Below are 17,683 nucleotides of genomic sequence, written 5' to 3'. Positions count from 1 at the left end.
ACCTTGCCTCAATGTTTTTTGTTTGTTGCCGGAACACAAAAAAAAAAAAAAATGTATAAGTTCATACTTTAACATTTGAATACCTTGACAAAATGAAGCTGAAAGTATCAATCGTTCGAATTCTCAGAAATAACAACCGCACAGACTAGACGTGGCATATTTATTTGACTAAACATGTTGTGAAATTACTACCAATGTCTGAAGCTGTGATTTCAGCCAGCTCCTGATCCTTTCGAAAGAAGTGGAACTACAAAAGCAAATAGGTCTTTGGAGATAGAAAGCTCTAAATGTCGTCCAGCTGCTTTGAAGGTGCTTTGAAGGTGACTGGTGACTTTGTTTTTCTCCACTTGTAGCTCACAAAAAAAAAACACTGCCAAAGCAGAATGACTGACTGCCTGCCTGCCTGCCTGCCTGCCTGCCTGCCACCGCTTTCAGGGGACACTTTACACTGGCTGACGCCTTCATTAATAAGGCAAAAACCCACACAACTGTCAAGGCTGAACCCATATTGACCATCTCCCTTTGTTCTGTATAGACAAACTCTGTGGCTGATAACACACTATTGATAGTCAAGAACACAATTTGGTTGTTTGAGCCTGCTCGTGTGCATTACCAGATTCCCAGGATTCGGAACCATGATGGTCTTTAACAATAATTGAAATGAACACGTGCAGACTATACAGGGAAACACATGCACAAATGTTTATGACACAAGCAAGGGCAAAACATGGTGCAATATGGGGATTGGAGTCTTCTCATGAAAACATGTTGAAAATCTTGCACAAAGCTGATTGGTTAAAGTTCTGTCTTGTTTCCATCAGGAGAAGAGGAGAAGACACGAGGGAAAAGAGGACAGGACAGAGAAAGGTTCTGCCTGTCTAAACTGTGAAATTTCTAGCAGCAGAACATGTTGGGCTGCAGGTCGACTGGCGTTCACAGTGTGGTTGAAAGGGATCGATGCTGTTCCTTGTAAACTGATCCCCTACGAACACTGTCTGAGATGACCTGGGGCAAACGCACACTGAGAAAGGTATCTCTTCATTCTCAAATTGGCACACTATTCCCTATTTAATGCAATACACAGGACACCTTTTCCCTGTAAATGTGCAGCACTATAATGGCAGAAGAGTTGCCAGCCCATGGAAATACAATAGCAACAGCTGAATCTTTCAGTATCCTTTGGTTTCCTGTCCCCGTCATTTCAGATTGCATATCTCGTTCACATGCCGAATTGCTTGCTACACACAAGCAGCGATGCACGTTTGGCTGCAGGAGTTTTTACATTGTATTTACTATTTCTAATTGCTACGAACCCTCTTCTGCGCCTACACGTATCTTGTACCAGAAAACGGTGGAATTTGGTGCCTTCTCCCATTGACGTCCTGTATAAAGCGCAGCCAGGAACCAAACATCAGCCTGTTCTTGCTACTACCTCTTTTACCACTTTGCGTAATTAACTTTACCTCCGATAGACCTAACTCGATCAAAAGCTCTTTCTCCCACCAAATGCAACTGTGATGACAAGCTCCATATAAGGGCATATCGTGTGCAGGGTTTCCCCCACGAGGTTACACATGCACAGTTGTTACCCATCTCTGCTGCTGTGGTGGTCGGCTATATAAAATAATGACATAAAATAATCGCAAATGTTTTAGGTGGAAAGGTACACATTTCCTGACTCAAAAAAAAAAGATTGTTCTTTTGACAAAAATAGCTCAAATCGGCCCGCATACATTCAATAAAACAATGAATTTGTCCACAGTGAATGCTTAATTCAGCGAGGCCTGTATCCAGCAAAGTCACGAGTCACAGCTGTCTCAGTTCTGCAATCCATGGAAGAAAAAGGGGGAGAGCACACACACCACTGAACTAGTTTAAATGCATGGGGTCCCTTAAACTTCTCCTTTAATGTACACAGTGTACAAACATTAGGAACACCTTCCTAATATAGAGTTGCACTGCCTTTTGCCCTCAAAACAGCCAAATTCGTTGGGCATGGACTCTACAAGGTGTCGAAAGCGTTCCACAGGGATGCTGGCCCGTGTTGACTCCAATGCTTCCCACAGTTGTGTCAAGTTGGCTGGATGTCCTTTGGGTGGTGGACCATTCTTTATACACATGGGAAATTGTTGAGCGTGACACACTCAAACTGGTGCACCATGGCACCTACAACCATACCCCTTTCCATACCCCTTTTTTTGTTTTGCCCATTCACCCATACACATAGACAATCCATGTCTCAGGGCTTAAAAATCCGGTCTTCTGCTCTTCGTCTACACTGATTGAAGTGGATTTAACAAGTGACATCAATACGGGATCATAGCTTTTACGTGGATTCACCTGGCCAGTCTATGTCATGGAAAGACCAGGTGTTCCTAATGTTTTGTATACTTAGTGTAATTCCCGAAGGCTCAGTTTCCATTCCAAACCCTTATAGCTAGGTAGATAACTTTGTGGTGTCGTCATGTTTACCTGTATTTGAATTAGGACATTTCATCAAGAACTCCTGTTAAAATTGTGACCACAAGTCTTTGCTTCAGGCTCCACAAAAGCACAAAAGGGCAAACAGTGGCCCATACACAACCAGAGTGCAAATGACTACTGTTCTTTGTGATGTAAAGAGGACCATTCTGTCACATGATTGTGTGCTTGGTCTGGAAAGCTGTGCGAGTCCAAGCACACACACACACACACTCCTCTCCTGTCTCCAGGAGAACGCTCACGGGGGCCCAGAGCTCTGGAGGATCTAAAAGCCTGGATGAATATGTTGAGTGCATATGTTACACTGATATCAATATGAGTCTGAACACAAACAAGATGCAGTCTGACACTCACTTGGCATTGCAAATGTATTCACGACCTTGTGGCTTGTGGCTGTTTTGAGATGTTGGCTGGTTAAAACGTCACCTATTTATCCAAACCAAACAACACATTCATTCATTTGGGATATGCGGCGCAGCGGTGGTTTGTGCGGATACCATTATCTTAATTCCAAAACAACATGCTTTGACCCGCCTACCACTTTCGATTCATTTCTCCTCATTTAGATGCTTTCAATTCACAATACGTCTTCAATTTCCGTTTACCAATGGTTCTCCCTTGGTGTTGGAAAAGTTTGAGCTTTTTACAGTTGGATTTTCATTTTTCACTTTCATTAGTCTCCCATGCTCCCCGATTGTTTCCTTTCGTCCACTTCGAAACCACGTTAAATTATTCATGCCTGTTTTCCACAAATACCTTGGAGATGGAATTAGCAAACAAACAATGCCAGAGACACTAATCCCTGTCTACAGCGAGATCTTCTAATACACTAGAGCTCAGGCCGGCTGTTGACAGGCGTCTGTTACTGTCTTCAACTTCGCCGATCACAGAGCTGTTGACACAATAAACATGTTTACAGAACGACACACACACACCGCCGTAGTGCTAGTAGGGTAATACTGGGGAACAATCACGAGGTTGTGTAGGGCAGCCCACGGAATGACTCTTCTTGTCAACTGTATGACAGAATGTCCTCTGTATTGTCTTAGGAATTCAGCATTCTCTGTATTATCTCTCCAACCCCCATTGTCACACCTCATTGTCACACCTCATTGTCACATCCCATTTCCTAAAAAGTGCACTACTTTTGGTCAGAGACCTATGGGCCCTGGTCAAAAGAAGTGAACTGTAAAAAGATTAGAGTGCAGTTTGGGACATAATCACACTGTAAAACCAAACCAAAGTTTTTTGCACTGTAAATAACTGTATAATCAACAGTATCCTACTGTATTTACTGAATACAGTAGATTACCGTAAATGACATTGTGGAAAAATATTCCTAATTGATGTATTTTGGATGTTACCATAATGATTGATGTATTTTGGACATTATCGTAAAATATGCTATATAAAATACAGCAGCAGTTCACTTACTGTGTTTTGGAATGTTCAAAATAAAATGCCACACAGACCGCAAGGTCAACAAAATCAAAGCACATCCACTAAAGCAGGGATAGCCAACTAGATTCAGCCATGGGACGTTTTTTTTGTCAAAGCGTATGGTCGGAGTTCCAGAACACAATTACAATCATTTGTACACTGAACATATACCACAACTAAGCCCAGAAAGAGATGTATTTAAAAATAACAATCATTTCATAACTTAATTACATTGAGACGCGATCACGTCTCTTTTTATTTTATTTATGGGAATACTTGGTAAACAGATTTCCTGAATGAAACTCCCACATAATTAGCCACCCGTTAGTAAGAGTGCTGTACCAATTTGACTGATGTGGTATCACTGCACCGTCAAATAAATGTGTATAGAGGACAGATTGGAGTGCAGCAAGGCTTAAAGTAACTCTATTGAAAATCTTGCTTTAAAAAGTAGTGCCGTTCAAACAAAGCTTCCTGAAGCATTGAGGTTTTCTAGCGGATTGTGTTGAAAATAATGTAGATTCATTACTCAAGGCTTTGATCAACACAGTGTACACTAGTGGCACCTGCTGCTCAAAATAAATCAGAGCAGCCAAATTACTATAGATGACATCCCCACACCCCGTACTGCATGTGCAGTGTGCAAGCGCCCTTTTGTCTTCATTCAATACCAAACAAATGAGGTGGTAACGAAGCTTCTGATGTCATTGATCTCGTGCTTCTGATATAGTGATACAGGCATCAGAACACTGCTTCGAAGTATACTGCTTAGCGATTTCGACTCATGCCTCGGAGCTCTGGGCAACGTTACATCACTATTTAAAAAGGTCCAGTTGCTGTTAATTCATATCCAAATAATATTGTTGACTCATCCTATATTCATATTTGTGGCCAAAGCATAAATTGGGGAAAAACGCTTACAAACCCTTCCTCAAACTGCCCACACTAATTTGTTGTTGGTGAACACCCATACCATTCCAACACAGAAAAGCTGCTTTTTAACATAGTTTTTTTTTTTGGGGGGGGGGGGGGGGGGGGAACTATTTCACTCATATTGTAAATAATTATCGGTCATATTTCATAGAAATCTGGAAACACTGGACGGTTACTTTAAACGTTTAATGGTTGAGTAGGATTTACCATGTCCTTTGGTCTGTTTTTTTTGCTGTAGTAAATGTTAGGAAGCCTTTGTTATGGCATCTAGAAGTGCAAGTGAAATATAATACCAAAATATGGCCATTTATATCACATGCACTTCTGGGGGACTTAACAAAGGCTTCCAAACTGGCATTCTGGCATATGCCGTAATTTGTAAATACATTACCTAGCTGCCAAGCTGTTTGCAGCAATCCCATCTACAGTGCCTTGCGAAAGTATTCGGCCCCATTGAACTTTGCGACCTTTTGCCACATTTCAGGCTTCAAACATAAAGATATAAAACTGTATTTTTTTGTGAAGAATCAACAACAAGTGGGACACAATCATGAAGTGGAACGACATTTATTGGATATTTCAAACTTTTTTAACAAATCAAAAACTGAAAAATTGGGTGTGCAAAATTATTCAGCCCCCTTAAGTTAATACTTTGTAGCGCCACCTTTTGCTGCGATTACAGCTGTAAGTCGCTTGGGGTATGTCTCTATCAGTTTTGCACATCGAGAGACTGACATTTTTTCCCATTCCTCCTTGCAAAACAGCTCGAGCTCAGTGAGGTTGGATGGAGAGCATTTGTGAACAGCAGTTTTCAGTTCTTTCCACAGATTCTCGATTGGATTCAGGTCTGGACTTTGACTTGGCCATTCTAACACCTGGATATTTATTTTTGAACCATTCCATTGTAGATTTTGCTTTATGTTTTGGATCATTGTCTTGTTGGAAGACAAATCTCCGTCCCAGTCTCAGGTCTTTTGCAGACTCCATCAGGTTTTATTCCAGAATGGTCCTGTATTTGGCTCCATCCATCTCCCCATCCATTTTAACCATCTTCCCTGTCCCTGCTGAAGAAAAGCAGGCCCAAACCATGATGCTGCCACCACCATGTTTGACAGTGGGGATGGTGTGTTCAGCTGTGTTGCTTTTACGCCAAACATAACGTTTTGCATTGTTGCCAAAAAGTTCAATTTTGGTTTCATCTGACCAGAGCACCTTCTTCCACATGTTTGGTGTGTCTCCCAGGTGGCTTGTGGCAAACTTTAAACAACACTTTTTATGGATATCTTTAAGAAATGGCTTTCTTCTTGCCACTCTTCCATAAAGGCCAGATTTGTGCAATATGGACAGAGTCTCCCACCTCAGCTGTAGATCTCTGCAGGTCATCCAGAGTGATCATGGGCCTCTTGGCTGCATCTCTGATCAGTCTTCTCCTTGTATGAGCTGAAAGTTTAGAGGGACGGCCAGGTCTTGGTAGATTTGCAGTGGTCTGATACTCCTTCCATTTCAATATTAATCAGTGCACAGTGCTCCTTGGGATGTTTAAAGCTTGGAAAATCTTTTTGTATCCAAATCCGTCTTTAAACTTCTTCACAACTGTATCTCGGACCTGCCTGGTGTGTTCCTTGTTCTTCATGATGCTCTCTGCGCTTTAACGGACCTCTGAGACTATCACAGTGCAGGTGCATTCATACGGAGACTTGATTACACACAGGTGGATTGTATTTATCATCATTAGTCATTTAGGTCAACAATGGATCATTCAGAGATCCTCACTGAACTTCTGGAGAGAGTTTGCTGCACTGAAAGTAAAGGGGCTGAATAATTTTGCACGGCCAATTTTTCAGTTTTTGCTTTGTTAAAAAAGTTTGAAATATCCAATAAATGTCGTTCCACTTCATGATTGTGTCCCACTTGTTGTTGATTCTTCACAAAAAAATACAGTTTTATATCTTTATGTTTGAAGCCTGTAATGTGGCAAAAGGTCGCAAAGTTCAAGGGGGCCGAATACTTTCGCAAGGCACTGTAAATACTGTCAAATAAACCCCCATCTCCCCTCAATGAATTTAATTCATTCATTCATTACAGTTACCCTAATAGCACTACAGTAATGCATTGTACTGTTGTTTTACAGTAATTTACAGGCAGACAGTAAGTTATCATAAAAACAATGGGAAAAAAAATATCACAGTAACAGTATTGGATACGGCAAAATATGGTAACTTACAGGCAACTGGCTTCCTGTAAGTTACCGTAAAAACAACAGGAAAGGGTTTAAAGGGCATACTCTGCAGTCTCTAGGCAAAGGGATAGATTCTCAGTTCAGTCTGGATACCAGGGAGAGTGAACTGACCACTCACTAAAATTAGACAGCTTATAAACTGACAGCCTTCACAGTTGGTGCTTTAATAGAGTATGTGAGTATATTATAGGCTGACAGTGATCCCTGCGAGACTACAGGATGTAGTCATGTTAGTGTGCTGGAGTGAGGGTTAGCATGATGATCTTACAAGCGAGAGTAAACTCAATCCCCTGATATGGGAGATCAATGCTCGTAGCTGAAGTTTCTCTTAGCCTGCAGCTATTGGAACGTGTGCATGCGCCCCATACACAAAAATTATTGTCACTCATTCCCATGACCGTAAACATAGATGAGATGGATATTGCGTCGATCACAATGTATAAATGGGAAATGGAGTGGTGATGTGTGTCATATCGAGTAACCGTCAACAGTGTGTTGCATTGTGTGCTTGTGTGAGTGTGTGTGTGTGTGTCTCCTGGAAGAGGTGATGCGAGGAGGCCTTTGAGTGCTGCCTGGACTGACAGGTGATGGTAACACGGTAGAGAGAACAGACACACAAACACACACACACGCTGCCAGGGGTACAGACGGAGATGAGAGCGAGGAAGATTTTGATCACCACGCTGAGGCCACTCAACCAGAGAGAGCAGACTCATGCACGCACACGCGCACACACACACAGAGAGAGATAAAAGTGATCTCTAACCTCTATGATCATTGATACAGATGTTAAAACATGAACACAAAGACACACACACACACACATCCATTTCTCCAGCCGTTACTGTTAGTGTCTCGGTGAGCGGGAGATAAATCCCATTACTTTGTGTGAGGAGCCTAGGTAATTATGTTTGGCATTTTGACAAATGTTTGTTGGACTGAAGGTCAGCTCTGCGTGGAGAGAAGAGGGAAATCAGCGTTCTATGAAACCCATAGATATAAAACACAGATATTCTCCATTGGTGATCTATGCTACTCTGCTCGGCTGGAGGGAAGACAGAGACCAGCATTCTATAGTGTGGCTGTTATAAAAATATATGTGTGTGTGGATATCTTTCCCTGACTGAGTGGAACGCAGTGTCTCAGTCTCTCTTCATTCAAATTGTATCTAAATGATTTATATATGAATTAGATCTCTGCTTATTGTCTCTCTCCCCCTGTGCATCTCTCTCCCTCCCTCCCCCCCTCTCCAGATCTGCTCCAGATGGCCCCGGCTGCTGGCCCCTGTCAGTCCAGAGGATCACAGCTCATTGACCAGGGCTGTGGTTCTCACGGTCTGGAGGCCGGGGCACCCTGCTGGGCCCCTGGGGTCGACCAGCCTTGACAGTCCAAACAAAGGTGTGCCTCACCCCCAGCCGGCCAGCCTACACATCCTCCACACAGCCACCCATCCTTGACCACAGAGTGTGGACAGTGCGTCCCGATCACTGTCTGAGCTTCATAGGGGGGCGAATGCAATTAGTGTGATATGTTAGTGGTTGGAAGAGAAACACATACTTGGTAGACGTAACAGAATAGAATAGTGTGCCATACTTATACATGATGTCATTGACAAGATTTGCCAAGAGTGCTGTGAAGCAATCTGTCCAGAGTAAGCAACAACAAAAATGAAGCATCATCAATTGCATATCCAATGATATGCTGAAATAAATGGAAGATAATGCAAATTGTTTAAAAAAAAAGACAACATTTTATTTTTCAGATGTTTCACAAATGCATGTAAATGTGTTTAACACTGTATGAATGATCTTGGTTCACATACAGTAATTGCTAAGGAAACAAAAACAAACCATGCATGTTTCCACCTATCCAGTTACTGTACACAGAAGAAACAAAAAAGAAGGGAAAATGAGAGGGGTATTACATTTCCCGTGGCTAAAGAAACGTTGGTTAGCAGTGAGCGTAACCAATTTTGACAGAACCAATTTCCCGAGTGAACGTGATTTACATGTTTGCAGAGCAGTCTGAAGTATACAGCTTTTCACCACATTCAGAACCTCATTCGATCAGAGAGAGAGAGAGAGAATAAGGAGAGAGAGCGAGAGAGAGCATAAGCAAATAAAGGAGCAAAAAGTGTCTTTAATGACACATTGCAACATTGTTTTTTACAGCTTGGTCTGCAAGTCATCAAAACTTGAATCAATAATTTCCCGCACGCACACACACACAATAGCCTAGTAGATTTGATCAAGCAGCCGCCTTATCTTTTGTTTTCTAGCCATGCGGGGTTTAGTGAGCACAGGTCTTTGTCCACCAGTTTTCCAGTTGAGCAGAACACAAGAGCTCCTAGTAGCTCTTACCTTCACTAATACAGTGAAACCTCCCATCATGCTTTTCACTCCTTCTACCAGTAAGAACCCATAGCCAAAAGATGGCAATACTTTCATTGAGGTAGCAAATCTCCTCTTTATACTGGGCTCTGGTTAAAAGTAGTGCACTATATAGGGAATAGGGTTCCATTTGGGGTGCACACTTTGCTTTCAATGGGATCTCTACCGATAAGTATTTTCAATGGGACCTTTCTCTCCCTATAAGATGGCTTTTCAATTACATATGTGACCCTTTTCAGGAAACTAGGGTCACTACTTCACAGGAGAGCTGTTTGATCATACATTTCTTTTTAAATCAAAATGCATTTTTTGGCAGAAATGCCTTCTCAAACATGTGAACTTTCATGTGCCTTAACAAACTTGTATGCCATCTGTAAATACGAATAAACTTAAATTATGAACCTAGTTGTTTTAGCCACAGAAAAGGCTGTCAACCTTCCTGCTAGTCATGATTGTCTGAGATAATGAGTGGGCTGGACATGCCAAGAGTTTAGTTTAGATTGGCCTGCCATATAGCACGCTTCTGTCTATTTGAGCTGGTGTCGGTAATCCTGTCTGATGCTGCTTTTTTTAGCGTAGTAAAAGTGCAGAAGCCTAATGTCAAATTAAAGTGTACTGTTAGCTAGCTAATGTTAGCTGGCTCACTAGCTAACGTTACGTGTATGCTCTCCACTTTCTGGAGGGTCGAGTTTTGAAATCAGTAGAATTTGAGTATGATAGCTACGGAGCTGGAGAAAACACCTGTCTCCGTATTACATCTTCAAACTAACGGCAACCATGGCAAACGATAGGAGACGTGTCCATCCATTATGTATACGGGTAAGAGTCTAGCTAGCTACATTTACAGATATTACACATTTCTAATTTCGACAGAAAGTCAAAGTGTACTGTCAGCTAGCGAACGTTAGCCGGCTGGCTCGCTAGCTAACATTACATGTATGAAATTGTTATTCGTATCTCAGAGCCATTTGCTTGACTGGTTATAGCCTAATGTTAGCTAGCTAAGATTGAACGTGGTTTATTTGCCACCTGCAGATTCATGCAAGGTGGTAACGTCATGCGTTGGGATCATGGTTCATTGTTTAGCTAGCTAGCTACATGTCTTAACAAAAGACTCCACTATGAAAGTATCAATTTCAATAGAATGTCACTGCAACAGCTGTTGATAGACATACTAGCTGGTTAATATGCTCTGGCTAACTACTCCAGATTTGAAACTGATTTAGTAGAAAGGTATCAAAACACCTCACTCACATAGATGTATAATGTAATAAATAAAATGTATAATGTAAATGTATGTCACGGCATGTAAAGATGAAGAAATGTATTTAAAGTTGCATGTGTAAGACTTTCACAAAGACATGGGAAAAAAGGTGTACATTTAAATGGAGCTATCTTTGACACAGGTCTATTCTCTCAATCAATGTGATCTTGCTCTCTTCTGATTCTTTCCACTAAAAAAGGGGTTTCTATAGATGGTTGGTTGTTAAGCAACAAAACGGACAGGTGCACAACTACTCAGCAAAACAGATAGGGTTGGCGTAGACTGTTGACAACATGTAAACTATATTTTGTCTCCAAATGTTTATTGAAAACAAATTAATTTGCACAATGAGCACTTGTCTCTCAAGTACATCGTTACAGTTGTTGGTTAGCTAGCGAATTTTGACAGTCAAAACACCTCAAAACAAGACATGGTATCAATAACATGATACAACCGGCTGAAACGAGCCACCTACGATTCCCCACACGGCAGCTTCTTGTCATTAGTGCTAGCTATCTGACTGTTCAGAACCATAACTCAAGCCTTCTGGCCAAATTAATAAGCACGCATACTTTTTGTGACGTTGTCAGTTGACAACAAAATGCTTTAAAAAAAAATAATACTCAGTATAGAGCTAAACTAAAGAAACACTTCACAGTCAATGGTCAACACACAATGAGGCCAAAGGTTTGATGTGTGTGTGTGTGTGCATACGTATGTGCTTGCGTGCGTGTGAGTGACAAGTTCATCATGCGGCCATGTTGGTGATGCAGTCACACAGAGGTCAAAGGTAACCCAGCATTACCCAGGAGGCCGAGTGATCTGGCTGTCAGTTTATGTTTCACATTCAACCCAGAGCATCTTCATTTCACTTCTGAAGTAGCACAGTATGAGTATTATAGGTATAAAACATTCTGGAAAATAATTTATAATAATGCAGAATAATATAATTTCAGTGCATTCGGAAAGTATTCAGACCTCTTTACTTTTTCCACATTTTACTTTCCAACAGGACAACGACTCTAAGCACACAGCCAAGACACTGCAAGGAGTGGCTTCGGGACAAGTCTCTGAATGTCCTTGAGTGGCCCAGCCAGAGCCTGGACTTGAACCTGATCGAACATCTCTGGAAAGACTTGAAAATAGCTGTGCAGCAACCCTCCTCATCCAACCTGACAGAGCTTGAGAGGATCTGCTGAGAAGAATGGAAGAAACTCCTCAAATACAGGTGTGCCAAGCCTGTACTGTCATACCCAAGAAGACTCGAGGCTGTAATCGCTGCCAAAGGTGTTTCAACAAAGTACTGAGTAAATGGTCTGAATACTTACGTAAATGTGATATTTCCATTTTTATTTTTAGTAACTTGGGGTCTGTGTACCCACATCCATACTCACACATGCAGTCAGAGCCAGCCCCAGCCTTTTGGGGGCCCGAAGATGAAATATTTTTTAGTTAATTTCCTGCAGTTCTTGCCATGGGATGTAGAGAAAATGTTGCAGTTTTAAAGAAAGTTTGCTGCAATTCTACACATTTTGCCATAGGTCGGAGAGAAATGCTGGCATTTTTTTTTTACATGATATCTGAGTGAGAGTGATTAACAATATCAATGAGGGCCCCCCAGTCGGTCATTTGACCATGATTACTACAAGTTCAGATAGCTGGCTAAACTAATTTACCAACCTACAATTTATTTTGCTGACATGGGGTATTTGAGTGACTTTCTGTGACTGACATAAGAGAAAACTGCTGATACAAACACATTTCAAAATTGTACCTTGTTTATTCTACTATTCTAACTCCCAACGATAAGTTTAGACTGAGTTCTCAATTATTTTGTCGTTTTTGGAAAGTGATCCACGGGCCTACAAAAGGGGGAGAGGGGGCAGTTGCCCATCCCTGTACTATACATTGCCCAACTGAAACAGTGTGACTGTCTAAGGGTGGATATATAAGTATTCCTCCTGCCATTGTAAAAGACACGCTGCTTGCTTAGTGAGTACCACTTCCTCCTGATTCGGCCCATACCTGCCGTGAACTTCCGACCTCTGCCTTGCTAGTACACGTGACCGCCCTCCCTCAAGTGTCTTAGCTGATCGCACCACTTCAAAAGCTAGCTAAGGTAGCAACGCAAGCGGGACACAAGGCTGAGGAGTAAGTTTCACACATCCCCCATGTTACACCATGTACCGCTCAGTCAGTCATTGGTATTCTGGTCGGTTGGATTCATAATTCATCAATAGTGGTCAGGATGCTGATCATGTCGACTTAACATTTGGTCTGACATTTCAGCCCGAACTCGCTGCTGTCATTAGTTCTCCCCCCACGATGACTAATCAACAGTCGAATCACTCCACATAGACACGGACAGACGCGCACCAGCGTGGAAGCATGCAAGCATATACGCGCGCACACACACACACACACACGGAGACATCTCAAACCGAGTACTGATAGATGTACCCATAGGGTCTACAGCACTAGAATTGGGGAGTGACGGTTATTCTGGTTAATGTGATAACATGTGATAACATGGATCTACATGTGAAAACATGATCTCGTGTGAAATAAATGTGACAACATGGGATTGCAACATTTCAAGTGTTTCACAATTGCAGTTCAACATGTGAGAGTTAGATTTTCACATGTTATTCTCCTCACAAGTGAAAAGGTGGTACTAACATGTAAACTCTCAATTTAATACAACATATGGTTTCACAGGTGAACAACTGACCTCACGTGAAAAAAAAAAAAAATCACCTGTTTGGGAATGAAAATGACATGGGGGTTTTCAAGTAATTGGTACACTGTTCAGCTAAAATAGTGTAAACTAATCTTTAATCAATGAGAATATGATTATATTTAACATGATCACTTAGTACTGACTTTTCAATATGACCCCACCTGAGATTTGAGCTCCCAACCTCTGGATTTAGGATATTATCTTTCTGCAGCGCTGCAAAGTCTATAGCATTTCTCTACACATTTATCACCCATAATACATCTCTGCACTTAGAAAAAGAGTGTCATCCGCACTTCTTTTTTAGTTGTCCATTAATCTGACTATTCTCTCATCATTGATTTCATTAGCAATTTTAGGGTTTTTCTGTATAGTTGTCTAATGTTGGTGGGTAATATTATTCTGTTTAGTGTTCTCTCAATTACTATGATAAATATAATGGTTTTTCTTTAGTGTTTTTTTTTTTTTTTAACAAAGCTGAGATTGACTTTAAAAGTCCAAAGTGTAGGGACACAGGTGAAATCAGTTATTGACACAAACATGGTGGCGTAGCAGGAAGATCAGAATGCCATGAAAGAAGAAGCTGGGAGTTCAAAATCCCAGGTGAGGACACTATGTATTCACTATGTATTCACGTATGTCAAAGTGGGTCAAATATGCCAATTGCAAAACACGGTGACCGCGTGACATTCTGGGGAGATCCTAACTGCTGTTTCTTTTTTTAAAAATTGCAAGACATTACCGGTGAAAATTCATATGAAAAATACTGTGAAATGGGTGAAGATTTGAAACCCCACGTTAAAGGTTGTGAGATCACATTCGAAAAACCACATTTGGAACTTCATGTCATTCAAATCATTGCATGTGAAGTGTTCCAAAAACACATGATATCACATGGCTTTTCCGTAAGGGCCTTCTTCCTATTTCCTAGCGTTGTTGTAGCATCTCTGTAAATGGATAGGACAGAAACGAACCACTATAGACCACCCAATAATACATCCGGAGAGTGGTGCCAAATTCCACTGAATGAAACAGCACATTTTAGCCAATATAAAAAGGCTCCATGTGGTTTGTGTTAGTGTCGTTACTGTTGTTGTTCCAACCCCAATGTTATTGACTGTTGGACTGTTGCTCGCTGCTTCTCAAAGTCATTTCCAGCCGAAGCAAGGGCGTCACACTCCCTTGTTGATCAAGTTCAGACAATGCCAGCGGTGCGGTGTAGTGTAATGCGGTGCGGGAGCAATGCATACTGAAATAACAAATCCCCCCACCACACCCCCACCCCACTCTCATCATGACACCTTTCTATCAGACCACATCAAACTGCCTGGCTTTACGACGGCGAGCTTGTCTGAGCCTGTCCGTCAGTCTAGCGGATGTGCAAGGAGAGCAGATGAAGCCCATCCAGGGTCACCCTCTACATCCCAAATGGCACCGACTCCCTATATAGTGCACTCCTTTTGACCAGAGAGTGCACTAAATAGGGAATCGGCTGCCATTTGGGCCACAGCCTATGTATCTGAGTAGGGCACGCTTGTCATCCTGTGTGAAACACAAACATGACAAAATATTTGTGCGAATCAATGATCAACTCTGCTTTGAGACGATCAGAGGTTTTACTGTGACTTTCTTCAATGGTGAAACCAATAAGTGATGATGAGCACGATATAGGTAATGATTAGTGGGTGGATTTGGGAGGATATCGACTGGTGCAAATGAGAGAGTGGTCGTACCTGCAACGTGGGCCAGATCTGCAGTGCTGACATTACGAGGGTTGGAGCCCACCCTGAAGGTCACAGCTGGACCCAGCACTCTGAAATATAGAAGCAAAAGAGGAAAAGCTAGCTACACTCCCAAAACTCAGTTTTCTTCAATTCAACCGCAGACCGAGGTAGAAAAAGACTGAGAGACAGAGGACTAGAGAGTAGAGTGGGGAGCAGAGAAAGACAGAGTGACTCCCTGAGAGCTTCAGCTACCAGCAAGCTTCAAATCATGTAACATCTTTAATAGCAGCCAGTGGAGGGAGTTTGTTTTGTCTTTCTGTTTGAATTTGAACAAAACACCAAACATGAACGTGTGGCACTGTACTGCAGCTGAGAACCTTCGCTTTGCCCCTCTGGCTACCCGTCTATTTGCCCCCTATGTCCCCACTGTCGAGCTCGTAAACTGAACACACTCCTCGCTCTCCAGTGCAGTATACATGTTTAACTATGCTAATCATGGCCAAAATAGAAACTAGCCAGACTGGACAGGATGAAGAAACTCCCTACAGTCACAGTAAAACAAAAATATCTACAGAAGCACAGTCCCAACGTCAGCAACAATCCCAACAGAGAAAAATCCTTCTCCGAGACCAATAGGCAGAAAGCCAACAGCAATTGGTAAAATAAAATATATTCTGCAGGGTTTAATGGTGGTGTGACAAACTTAGGTCTAAAGGTACAAGCCAGGGCGTTGTTGTATTGCAATACATTTGATATACTATGGTATGGTAAGGTCTTTTACATCTTGCCAGGGAGAAAACCTTTTGCCTGATTACAAAATTATGATTCACAAGCCATTGAATCGAAACAATATTGCAAAAAGAGGTATCACGGTATCTCTGACGAGGAGGAGTAGTAAGGATCGGAGGACCAATGCACAGCGTGGTACGTGTTCATGCTCTTAACTAAAACAATCGAACACGGAAACAAAACAATAAACGACACGTGAAATAACCAACCAAAACAGTTCCGTGTGGAACACACAGACACAGAAAATAAACACCCACCAAACACAAGTGGGAACAGGCTACCTAAGTATGATTCTCAATCAGAGACAACTAACGACACCTGCCTCTGATTGAGAACCATACCATTCCAGGACAAACGCAAAACACAACATAGAAAACGGAACATAGACAACCCACCCAACTCACGCCCTGACCATACTAAAACAAAGACATAACAAAGGAACTAAGGTCAGAACATGACACTTACGGCCCTATATAGTACTTTAGTACCTTTGTTTCTATCAAGAACATAAAAGGGTTCTTTGGCTGTCCCCATCGGAGTACCCTTTGAAGGACCCTTTTTGGTTCAAGGTAGAACCTGTTAAAGTTCCATGTAGAAGTTAAATTCCTTTCCACAGAACTCAAAATAGTTACACCAAAAAGGGTTATCCTATGGGGACAGCTGAAGAACCCTTTAGGAGCCCCTTTTTTTTAAAGAGTGTAGAGCAGTGGTTGAGGGGAAAAGTCAGAATCCCAGGAAGCGTGAGGTGTGAAGGGGCATCGTTAGGTGAAGTGACACCCCACCTCCCCAATATGACCCTCATAAACCACCTTTATTCAGACTTGTATCCCAGATGGCATCCTATTCCCTACATAGTGCACTACTCTTGTCTGGGAACCCTATGGGCCCTGTTCAAAAATAATGCACTGCGTAGGGAATAGAGTGCCATTTGGGATGAATTTTAAGTAATTTTTCACCCGTTGTGTTTGGCCTTGGAAGTCTAGTTACTTCCAGCCTCAGTGTATAAACTGGGGGGAGATCCATCATCACACTGCCAGCCTACTGTAACCCAGCCTGAGAGAAAACTATCCGTCACAGCCACCATCGGAGACATGGGTCGCGCGTCTCAAATAGCACCCTAATCCCTATATAGTGCACACCTTCACTATATAGGGAATAGTGTGCCTTTTGGGATAAAATCAGGGGCATAGCTTTGAATGAGCATTGAATTAGCAACTTTCCTCACTGTTAACCCCGTTTAATGGCTTCCAGGGTTCAACATTAACGCTTGTCCACTTGCAAGTAAAACAAATTGTCGAACAAGCAGATTATAGATTTAAATTGTCCGAATGGCCACAACTGCAGGATATATAATACTTGGGATCAGAGACCAGCAGCCTTCCATTGTCAATACCAGTCATAATAATGCATTTTATTTTGTGAAGTGGTTCCTTGCATGATACAACATAACTTTCTGTCACCGTTTTGGCTTTTTAAAAAGTTTTTTTGACAAGTGACTGAGCTTTATGACATGTAAAAAATCTGTTCTACTTCTGTGATGGACAACCCAACTAACAACAAAGGTTCCCACAACTTTAGAGAATGTTCCCTTAAAAGTGTCATTAGGTCACTAACTAAAGTCTTCACAGGAATGTTCCCGTAACGTACAAGGAATATTTCCAAGAGACCAATCCCTTAATGTCAAAT

The 17,683-nt window shown here is 41.8% G+C and overlaps 1 protein-coding gene across 1 annotated transcript in view; it reads right to left on the bottom strand.

The window, feature by feature from the left end:
• LOC110535589 (receptor-type tyrosine-protein phosphatase N2) overlaps nt 1–17,683 on the bottom strand; it is a 295,931-nt gene that overhangs the window by 147,386 nt on the left and 130,862 nt on the right. Inside the window, exon 10 of the mRNA XM_021620665.3 lies at nt 15,218–15,297. Coding sequence (XP_021476340.2) covers nt 15,218–15,297 — 80 coding nt within the window. The remainder of the gene's footprint in view (nt 1–15,217; nt 15,298–17,683) is intronic.

This window comes from Oncorhynchus mykiss, chromosome 11, assembly GCF_057628025.1.
Source record: "Oncorhynchus mykiss isolate SJ-2025 chromosome 11, ASM5762802v1, whole genome shotgun sequence".
Taxonomy (NCBI): domain Eukaryota; kingdom Metazoa; phylum Chordata; class Actinopteri; order Salmoniformes; family Salmonidae; genus Oncorhynchus; species Oncorhynchus mykiss.
The sequence above is the reverse complement of the archived record's forward strand: the minus strand, read 5'-3'. Positions and strand labels throughout refer to the sequence as shown.